This window comes from Primulina eburnea, unplaced genomic scaffold (assembly GCF_022965805.1).
Source record: "Primulina eburnea isolate SZY01 unplaced genomic scaffold, ASM2296580v1 ctg1067, whole genome shotgun sequence".
In the NCBI taxonomy this organism is placed as follows: domain Eukaryota; kingdom Viridiplantae; phylum Streptophyta; class Magnoliopsida; order Lamiales; family Gesneriaceae; genus Primulina; species Primulina eburnea.
In genome coordinates this window covers 1-11,532 of record NW_027330611.1, presented here as the reverse complement: position 1 = coordinate 11,532, position 11,532 = coordinate 1, and the positions used below count along the sequence as shown (strand labels likewise).

At 35.0% G+C, this 11,532-nt stretch overlaps 2 protein-coding genes across 2 annotated transcripts; both read left to right on the top strand.

The window, feature by feature from the left end:
* The first annotated feature begins 4,212 nt into the window (after nt 1-4,212).
* LOC140820488 (uncharacterized) lies at nt 4,213-10,225 on the top strand. Its single transcript, XM_073180780.1, has 5 exons — nt 4,213-4,391; nt 6,695-8,938; nt 9,022-9,330; nt 9,407-9,506; nt 9,588-10,225. The coding sequence occupies exons 2-5, from the start codon at nt 6,702-6,704 to the stop codon at nt 10,218-10,220; spliced, it is 3,279 nt and encodes a 1,092-aa protein (XP_073036881.1). The 5' UTR covers nt 4,213-4,391; nt 6,695-6,701; the 3' UTR covers nt 10,221-10,225.
* A 201-nt stretch (nt 10,226-10,426) lies between these two features.
* LOC140820489 (uncharacterized) lies at nt 10,427-11,504 on the top strand. The gene is made up of 5 exons (XM_073180781.1): nt 10,427-10,556; nt 10,656-10,700; nt 10,770-10,844; nt 10,982-11,098; nt 11,315-11,504. Exons 1-5 carry the CDS (start codon nt 10,445-10,447, stop codon nt 11,410-11,412), a joined length of 447 nt encoding a protein of 148 aa, XP_073036882.1. The 5' UTR covers nt 10,427-10,444; the 3' UTR covers nt 11,413-11,504.
* Nucleotides 11,505-11,532: the final 28 nt, after the last annotated feature.

Genomic DNA, 11,532 nt, shown 5'->3' with positions numbered 1-11,532 from the left:
TCTTGGGAGACAGACTTGGATAGGGACACGCCATGACACATTGGTAGATGTCCTCCCTTGGACTCATCCATCGAGAACGGCTTCACGATGGTATCAATGTATGTGGACTGGTGAGACCAAGCAATCTTCTCGATCTATCTCTATAGATCTGTATTCCCAATACAAAAGATGCTTCACCCAAGTCCTGCATCGAGAACTTACTCGCTAACCATATCTTAGTTGATTGCAACATTCCTACATCATTCCCAATGAGTTGAATGTCATCAACATATAACACCAGGAATGTCACAACACTCCCACTGACCTTCTTATACACATAGGGTTCCTCAGGACTCTTAGTAAATCAAACTATTTGATTGTACTGTCGAATCTGAGGTTCCAACTCCTAGATGCCTGCTTTAGATCATAACAGATCTCTGAAGTTTGCATACCATATGCTCACTTCCGATAGATGTTAACCCTTCAGGTTAAGACATGTAAATAACTTTCTTAAAATCCCCATTAAGAAAGTCTGTCTTGACATCCATCTGCCATATCTCATAGTCATACCATGCAGCTATGGCTAGCAAAATCCTTATGGACTTGAACATTGCGACTGGGGAAAAAGGTTTCCTCAAAGTCAACTCCTTGTCTTTGAGTATATCCTTTTTCCACCAATCGCACCTTGAAGGTCAATACCTTCCCATCCGTCCCAAGTCCCTATGGGAACCTTTCCCTCAGGTGGATCTATAAGATCCCACACTTGGTTCGGATGCATGGAATTCATCTCAGATTCCATCGCTTCAAGCCATTTGGATGAATCGGCATCAGATAACCCTTCCTTGAAGGTCCTTGGATCACATCCATGGTTAGGCTCATCATGGCCCTCTTCAAGAAGCTGACCATACCTCATAGGTGGTCTCGAAACTTTCTCGTATCTTCTAGGAGCTTGTATCTCCTCTCTTGGCTCTTCGGGTGTGGGTTCTTCAATTGTGGGTGTCTCTCGAACATCTTCGAGTTCTATCATCTCCCTATTTCTATCCAATAGAAATTCCCTTTCAAAAGGGTCGCATTCCTAGAAACAAACACTTTTGTTTCTTGGGGATGATAGAAGTAGTATCCAATCGAATTCATTGGATATCCCACAAATTAGCATAAAATGGATCGACTATCCAATTTATCTCCCACTACCTGCTTCATAAGCAGGGCACCCCATATTCTAAGATAAGAATACTTAGGAGGCTTACCCATCCATATCTCATATGGTGTATGCCTTTGAATGGACATTTAGTGGAATATCTTTTAATTTTAAGTTATAGAGATCGTTTTCAAGTTTACCAGTACCAATCAAACATTCTTTCATGTAAATGTTGCAAACACCTTTGCAAAATAAACAAGAATATCCATTTTTATCACCATAGAAATGGAAACAATGTTTTTAAAAAATTAGGTACAAACAAAACATCTCATAAAATTAACTTAAACTATTGTTCAATAATAAGTAAACATCTTCAATAGCCTTGGCAGCAACTCTTGCTTCATTGCCCATTCTCTAGAAGGTCACACCTTCCTTAAGCATTCTACTTCTTCCCATCACCTATAACTCATTATAGAGATGTGAGTCACATCCGGTATCTAATACCCAAGAAGTAAAGTTAATTGAAACGTTTACTTAAATTTAGAACATACCGTTTCCAGAACACTTCTGGGCCAGATATTCCTTGCAATTTCGCCTCCAATGTCCAGGCTTCTTGCAGTGATGACATTCATCAGCAGTCTTGTCAGCCTTAACTGGTGTGGCTGCCACAACGGGATTCGGAGATTGCCTCAACAAGGGCACGTTCTTCTTGGGACGTTGGAAAGAACGCTTCTTTCCATTCCCATGTGGATCAATCTTCGTACCAGATGAAGAACCCACATAAAGAACCAACTTCTCTTTCTTGATGGTGGATTCAAACGTAACAAGCATATTCACCAACTCCTAAAGGGTCGGTTCAATCTTGTTCATGTTGAAGTTCACCACAAAAGGATCAAATGAGCTAGGCAGCGATAAGAGCAACACGTCGGTGGTCAACTCCGAAGGCAAGATCAGATCCAGTCCAACGAGCTTGTCCACGAGCCCGATCACCTTTAGGCCATGCTCATGGACCGAGGCCCATCTTGCATGCGTAAAGTGATCAGCTCCTTGATGGTAGCATGCCTAAGAAGACGTGTTTGCTCTCCAAAGAGCTCCTTGAGGTGCAAATGAATGTCAGCAGCACTCTTTGCACCCTCAAAACGCCTCTGCAGCTCATCATTCATAGAAGTCAGCATATAACACCTGGCTATCAAGTCATGGTCACACTATTCCTTGTAAGCCTGCAATTCCTCAGGATTGCAGTGAGTCGGAGCCTCAACAGGGGGCGACTCAGTCAGTGTATATGCTACCCTTTCCGAATTCAAGACGATTTTTAGGTTTCTTAGCCAAGTGAGGTAATTAGGTCCAGTTAATATGTTTTTGTCGAGTATTACGGATATTGGATTGCGAAGCGATGACATTGTCAATTTGTACTGAAAAGTAAAAACAGATAAATGTTGATGACTATTTTAAAATATTTAGTAAGATATGAAGTTTGGACTTTTACTTCATAAATATTGGCTCCCACTGTTTTGACATCTTTCACTACCCTCTAGTGAAAGCGGGAAACTCCTTTCCTCAGTAGGTACGTAAGGTCCAATTAGCGAATTATGATCCCGAATAATATCAGCCAATCACAATTCCTAAAACGTAGTTTCCAATTGCATCACAATGCAACCATTAACGTAAACTTTTGTCTCACGTTTGATTAGGACCCAATAATATGACGTCGTTCATCTTTACGTGTCAAGCCTAACCCATCGGTATTGAACCTTAATGGACGGTCGCCATGAGTTCCCTCAATAATATGAGCCGAAATCATGGGAGTTCCACGTAGTTCACATCACCATGTCAATGAATGTCACAGCTTTCCGGCACCCAGGGCCCCCCCAATAATATGAGCCGAGCCCCGAGTACGGGTAGCGTTCATCATGCACCCATTGTCGATGGAAGACAAGGAAATTATAAACAAATTTATAATTCCCCTTTTCGGGCTTGATATTAATTTTGAATCTTATTCAAAATGAGGGTTTTAATTTTGAAAGGTCTCATCATTAATTTTATTTTAAAAGCTCTCCATGTTTGATCGTATGTTTGCCGGATTCATGAAACTTTGTTATTATCATAATAATAACGCACATACTCATTATTTATAACATATCATGCATATATTATAAACAGTAAACAAACAAGGATGATCAATCGCCCCAATACTAATGGCCCGTGTGAGCTAAACACGGGCCTAGGTCCAATCCTAGGGAAATGCATGGGATGCAAATGCAACATTTACATAAGCTTCCAATATTTACATGTCTTCGATCTTCATAATCATCATGGCCACCATCTTCCAATCTTGATCATCCACTATACTAATATTTACAATTAAATATCCATGGCACATAGGGATACATCTCATGGGGGGTGGGAACGGGCCATAAACCAAGCCCACTTTAAATTGATAATTATTACAATCATTCAACACAAAATATCCTAGCATACACCTAGCAAATTGGGCTTGGGCTTTTGATCATCCTTCATGCATAATATCACATATCATACACCATCAATTAATTATCACAATAATTAATTGATCCAATATTATATATCTTGATCCAATCACTAACCGCCACGATTATAAAGTAAATTAACAAAGTATACAAACACCTTTGTCTACTTTCAAATTAATTTATTTATAACCGAATTTCTTGTAAATCACCATTTACTATAAATAATTAAAGTCCAACTTAAATTGTGGGGACCCGGACGCTAATCATCTTCTAATCATCTTTGGGATTTAATTATATGTTCTGTTAAATAGGGTCTAAAAATTTTTCTTTTTAAAATCACTACAAGAAAAAATGGCTATACTTACATTTTCTTAGTGACATTTTTAAAATAATGTCGTTATTACATACATATCATGACATTGGTTACACATAAAATTTTTAATAAAAAAAATATTAAATTAGGTATGTTATAATGACATTTTTAATTAATGTCACTAAAAGTTCTTATTTTTCTCACTCATTTCCAATTTTTTAATCTCTCACTCACTCTCATTAAAAAACTATATAAAAAATAATTAATTAAAAGGAAAAAAAAGGAAAGAACGACGGATTATTTTATACATTGGGCCAAATGATCTCTCTCGCCGCTCTTTCTCCCAAATCTCTGGCGCCTTCTTTTCCCTCGTTCAGCCGCTAATCCTTCCTTCTTATTTCTTTTTTCTAGTGTCACGGTTTGAGATTTGTCCAGCCGCTTCTCATTTTCAGATTTGTCCAGCCGCTCATCTCCGGTAAGTTCTGAATCCCTTGTTTTGTAAGAGATTTTGGTCACGGTTTTTTGTTAAGAGTGTTCGATTCATATAGAAGAGGATTTCGGTTCATTTGATTTTATAAGAGGAGTTCGATTTTATAAGAGTGTTCGATTTTAGAAGAGGTTTTCGATTTTATAAGAGTGTTCGATTCATTTGATTTGCTTGATTGATTTATTGAGAATAGATGAGTGTTCGATTTGAGTCACAATTTTTGTGATTACAAAGTTGATTCATAAACTAAATATTGTTCTGTGTTCTTCTTTGTTTTTGAGCTGAGCTTGGCATTTTGTGCTGAGATTATATGAAGGAGCTCTCAACGTGTTTTGACCAGCACTAAAACCCATAAACAAATGCGCAGGTTATGTAGGATCATGTTGATAAAGTGGGCCTAACTCAGTTATTTGGAAATCAATCCTTACAGAGCATTATGCTTCCTAACCCCTTAACTCTCAAATTGTTGTTGCACTTTGCGTATGTGCTTATATATTGAACCTTCTAACCATATCACCTAACATAGGATATGCTCGGAAAAACCAATGTCTAATCATATTATAGCCGATCTATTTCTACTAACTGAGTTGAAAGGTTGGTTGTTAAGTAACAATATCTGTACTTTCCAAGATGCAATTAGTTTGGATCTGAGTTGTGACAACAAGGTACATCCACAATCCACATGCTTTGTGTTTAGGTAGCAATTAACAACCATAATGCAGATACAAGTAAGACTTTGTGAAAACCCAGCCTCGCGATTCTACGCACGTACAGTAGTAGAAAAATGTAAGCGTATAACAATACCATTACTTTGAAACTAAGGACAGAGGAAACTTCGCCTGTTCACTTGCCACTCTTTGAAGTATTGGAGTATTTATAATAAAGAACCTCTATCACCTGGAACACATTTACTATGGGAAAGCATTGAACATTAAGTAACTGAGGGGCAGATTTTAGGCAACACTCATCTGTTGAGGTGTCTTAAATCAGAATCGAGTGTATATGATAAGATTCCAGGGTAACAGTGCTATTACATGTAATCTGACCAACACTCATAAATAGAGAAAAGCCAGCTTCATTAATATAGATGGATATTCCAAGAACAAAAAATTGAATACTGAAAGGCAAAAGTTGATCAGATTCTTTGAACTGATGTAAACCCTTTTAATATATACTTCTTAACTTTGATTAATGTTTCCTTTTTCTCAAACACTCGCACTCCATATGTAAGAAAAAAAATACTTGAAGCTTAACTGTTTTTCCACATTTGGAATGAACACTATATGTCAGCTTTCCTTCTCTTTTAGATTTTATTAAAACATAATGACCATTATTTGACATCTTTGATTTCATGAGATTTTTTATTTTTAGCCAATAGGAGTATATTATCCATGATTGATGACAATATATAACATAGAGTTTGTTTGAGGTGAATGGTATTTTTACTTAATTATATTTGTTTTTTATAAAATAATAATATATATTTTTTTAGAAGTTTATAATATGTTTTTTTAATTGAAATCAAATAATAAATGTCCGTTTGGGAGAAGTATTTATTTGTTTTGGCTTGTTTTTGCATATTGACTATTGTTTCTTGAAACGGGAGAAGTATTTATTTGTTTTGGCTTGTTTTTGCATATTGACTATTGTTTCTTGCTTTATAAATAGAGGATCTCGATTGTGGCATATGCTCGTTTATTCTTTTTGGGTACACAAATTAAATAAGAAACAATTCATTATCTTAACCTTCTAGCTGTGACCAATATGTAACTTAGCTGGATTACTAAGCATATTGAATTAAAATATATATAAATAGTTGTCCATGTGTTATATTGGCTGGAAAGAAGTACATTTAGATGACAATATAGTTATAAATATTTGAATTTTGTCGTTCATTATCAACTATAATTTATTAAGCAATAAACCGTCGATCTAGTTATTGACGTTCATGACAAATTTCATATGTTCGATTAACATGATTTCAAAATATATCAATTATTGATATATGAAATTAATTTATAACAAATGGTGATCTCAAAGCTAACTTATTTTCTTTAAAATGATTGAAAATAATAAAAATATATGAAATTAATTTATAAAAAAATATAGCTATCTATAAGAGATTTTTGGGTTTCACTCTAGTTTTCTTTTGTTCACATATTTTTTTGGTTATTAAATTATTGTTGTGTTTTGAGACACTAATTGTATATATATTTTTCGATAATTTACTCCACACATACACAAATTATATATTTGTTTGCTGAACTAGTTTAAGTATATCTTTTTACCAGAATTGTGATGGATAAAAGTTGGATGTTTTTGCCGAGACAAACCAAGGAATACAGGAAAGGACTTGAGAGTTTCTTAGATTTTGCATTTTCTAATGCAAACATCAATGGAATGATTGCGTGTCCTTGTGCAAAATGTAAGATTGGCATATGTGTTTCAAGAGAGGATGCTTGTGATCATTTGACGGTTGATGGATTTATCAAAGGTTATACTCACTGGGTGGCTCATGGAGAGATAGCATGTAGTGCATCTTCAATATCTAGTTCTGTTCCATCTCGTGATGATGTAGATGATATGGAGGGATTAGTTCACGATGCTTTTGGGGTCCCACAAAACGATGGTGATACAATCAATACAACAGGATTTGAAAAGGATAAAGAGATTCCAATCGGAGAGGCCGAGAAATTCTATAAACTAATTGATGATTCACAAAAAGAGTTATATCCCGGATGCAAGAAATTCTCAAAACTTTCATTCATCATTCGCTTGCTTCACTTAAAATGTCTTGGAAAAATTACCAATAAAATCTTCGATATGCTTTTGGATTTGTTGAGAGAAGCATTTCCAAATGCCATGAAAGATTTACCAAAGTCATACTATGAAGCAGAGAAATTGATGAAGCAATTAGGACTTGGTTATGAAAAGATCGATGCTTGTCCTAATGATTGTACTTTATATTGGCGGTTGGACGAAGAAAGAGTTCGATGCAAAACATGCAACGAGCCTAGATGGGAAACATCTGAAAATGATCCTATTGGTGACAAGAGGAAAGTTGCACGCAAGGTTTTATGGTATTTTCCAATAAAGCCTAGGTTACAACGTTTGTTCATGTCCTGCAAAACAGCAGTCCATATGAGATGGCATTCTGAATCTCGCACGAAAGACGGTTACATGCGACACCCAGCTGATTCCCCAGCTTGGCAAACGTTTGACCATAACCACCCTGAATTCGCAAAGGATCCCCGAAACATAAGGCTAGGATTAGCTTCAGATGGATTTAATCCATTCAAAAATATGAGTGTGGCGCATAGTACGTGGCCAGTCATTTTAGTGCCTTATAATCTTCCACCATGGATGTGTATGAAACAACCATACTTTATATTATCATTGTTAATACCTAGTCCATCTGCTCCTGGAAATAACATCGACATCTACTTGCAGCCCCTTGTTGCAGATTTGAAGGATTTGTGGGAGGTAGGAGTGCAGACATATGATGCATCAACCAAGCAGAATTTTCAACTGAATGCCGCATTATTATGGACTATAAGTGATTTTCCTGGATATGCAACCCTATCTGGATGGAGCACCAAAGGTAAATTTGCATGCCCAGTGTGCCACAAATTTACCCATTCACGCTGGTTAAAAAATGGCAGGAAATATTGTTATATGGGTCACCGCAAATTTTTGAACGGTGATCATGAGTTTCGCAAAGATGCTCAAAATTTTGATGGCACAGAAGAGTATGGAAGACCCTCACCCATACTTTCGGGAGACACAGTGATCAACGAGTTGAAAAATTTTAATTTGAAATTTGGAAAAACAGTTGATGATAATCCAGAACTACCATTCAATTGGAAAAAATTGAGTATTTTCTTCGATTTACCATATTGGAAAGATAATGTGGTACGCCACAATCTTGATTTTATGCATATTGAGAAGAATGTTTGCGAATCAATTTGTGGGACACTGCTGAATATGGAAGGAAAAACAAAAGATAATATTAAATCACGTCTTGATTTGCAAGAAATTGGAATTAGATCAGCACTTCATCCTATTGAGAAAGGACCAAGTAGAGTTTATCTGCCTCCAGCATGTTATTCAATGGGCAAAAATGAGAAGGGCACATTTTGCAAAGTTTTGAAAAAAGTTAAAGTTCCAGATGGCTATGCTTCTAACATTTCACGGTGTGTTCAAATGAAACCGGCAAAATTAATTGGTCTAAAAAGCCATGACAACCATATTTTGATGCAGCAGTTGTTGCCGGTGGCACTACGTAAAACTTTGTCTAAATCAGTTCGGACTCCTTTGATTAGATTGAGTAGGTATTTCAGAGAGCTATGTTGTAAAGTAATTTCTCCTACTGATGTTGTTCGTTTAAGGAAAGATATTGCGGTGATCCTCTGTCAGCTGGAGAAGATTTTTCCTCCCTCATTTTTTGACATAATGATTCATTTGACTGTACATTTGGCTACTGAAGTACTACTTGCTGGACCAGTTTACTATCGTTGGATGTATCCAATTGAAAGGTAAAAAACAAATATTATTGATATTGTTTTATTTAAATTATTATTTTCACTAAATAATACAAAATTTATGTTTTTCGTACAAGGTATTTGGGGACATTGAAGTCATATGTTCGAAATAGAAGTAGGCCAGAAGGATCCATTGCTGAGGGGTATTTGGCTGAGGAATGTTTGACATTTTGTTCTTTTTATTTAGCTGATTATGTAGAGACAAAATTCAATCAATCAAAAAGAAATGATGAGACAACTATCGGCTCAACATTCGCATTGGACGTGTTTACGACCTCTGGTTATGCACTTGGAAAGCCCATTGCAACTAAGTTTGATGATGAGACATTAAATAAGGCACATCAATATGTGTTATTCAACTGTCATCACGTACAATCTTATATAGAGTATGTGATTATATATTTCATTGTGTTTAAATATATAATCATCGATGTTTATCAAATCATCTTTCTTAATTTGCAGTGAACACCGTCAGATTTTGAATCTTACACATTCCGGTCTTCCACCACACCAAATTGAACGTATGCATAGTGAGTCTTTTGCCTCTTGGTTTGCCAAACATGTAAGTTTCTTTTGTAATTGTCATTAAGGTTAAATATTATGATTTTTATACATAATTTATCAATTTTTTCTTGTGTGATAGATTGAAAATACAAATCCTTCACAAGATGATCCAGTATCAAATGATTTGAAATCACTTGCCAGAGGCCCAAATTTCATAGGGATACGATATGAAAAATTCATTTCCAATGGATTTAGGTTTCATACAAAAGAAGTGGAACGCAAGAGAAAAACTCAGAATTGTGGTGTAATTGTTCGAGCTACCACTTCAAGTTATTCGAGTATACGAGATCAGAATCCAGTATCAAGTGAACTTGATTATTATGGGATTTTGCAAAATGTGATTGAGTTAGATTATGAGGGAGGTCGAAGAGTTGTTTTGTTTGAATGTGATTGGGTCTCCAAAGGCAAACGACTAAAACTGGATGAAGATGGTTTTATGTTGGCCAATTTTACAAATGTGAAGCGTCACAACGAGCCTTATATATTAGCATCCCAAGCCATGCAAGTTTTTTATGTGGAAGATCCAGTTGATTGTAATTGGCATGTAATTATCACCACCGATGCACGAGCAAAGTATAAAATGCAACCTATGGCAGATGTTGATACATATCTTCAAAGTTGTATTTGTAATCCTGAAGACGAGAATGAACATGAAGAAGTCGTTTGGGTTCGGGATGATGTTGCAGGAGTTGAAATTGACGTTGATGCATGATGAGATTTAGATAATGATGAGATTTTTTCTTGCATATATAATTTTTTATGTTTAGTTAATATGATATAAAGTGAAACTAGTAGAGTGGATTTGCCGGATACTAGAATAATAATAACATTATATATTTTAATTTCATTTTTCACTATGGATCTTTTATTTATCATATCAAAGGATATAACTAACTTTTTTTTATCTTGAAGTTGTGGTTCTTGCTCTTGATAGGAATGGCTAGTGAGGGTAAAACTGTTGGAAAACCTCATTTTCAACATCAAGATAAGGCAAATACACAATCTCGAATTATGATTGCCAATCACGCAGCTCGAAGTTCAAAAAAAGGTAGCATGTAACTTTATACATCAAGGATATGTTTGCTGATTTTGTATAACACTTATTGAACCTTTTGATTTTGTCTGAATTTTATGTACTTTGTTCAAGTTGGTCTTGCAAGAGAACTCGGTAGCATGAATGATAGCGGAAAAGGTTAGCATTTTCTTTTTATAATTAAAAACTCAACTAACTTATATTTTGGTGGTATCAAAACTTGTGTAGAAATTCAAAACATACAAGGTATGTTGAATAAGCAAATGGATGGAGTTTCAAAGCACCAACACAATGATTTACAAGGTATTAAATATAAAAAAGATATGAAACTTATAGCATTTTATTTGAAACGATTAAGTTTGGATATGTATAATGCTTACTTCATGTTTTATTTATTCTATATAAAAGCATTTGTAATTTTTAACCTTTTCTTTTGATAGGAATGACTCGTAAGAGTAAATTTTTTGGAAAATCTCATTTTCAACTTCGAGATGAGGAAGATACACAACCACGTATAATATCTGCCAATCATGTAACTCGAAATTCAAAAAAAAGAGGTATCATCGCATTTTAAACAAAAACAATCTGTTTGTTGCTTGTGTATAACTCTTATTTGACCTTTTTCATTTGTATGAATGTTGTATACTTTGTTCAAGTCAGTCTTGCAAGAGAACTTGGTAATAACATGGTAGCTAACGAAAAAAGTTAGAACTTTGTTGCTTATAATTAAAACTTAACTTGCTTATATTTTGGTGGAGTCAATACTTGTGCAGAATGTCAAAACATACAAGGTATGCTAAATAACCAAAAAGATAAAGTTTCAAAGCAGCAACACAATGATGTACAAGGTATGATATATAAAAATATATGAAACTTAAGAATTTTTTATTTCAAAAGATTAAATTTTGATATAATTCGGTATAATGCTTATTAATGCTTTATTTATCTTATATAACTTGCTTTTGATAGGAATGGCTCTTAAAAATAAAAA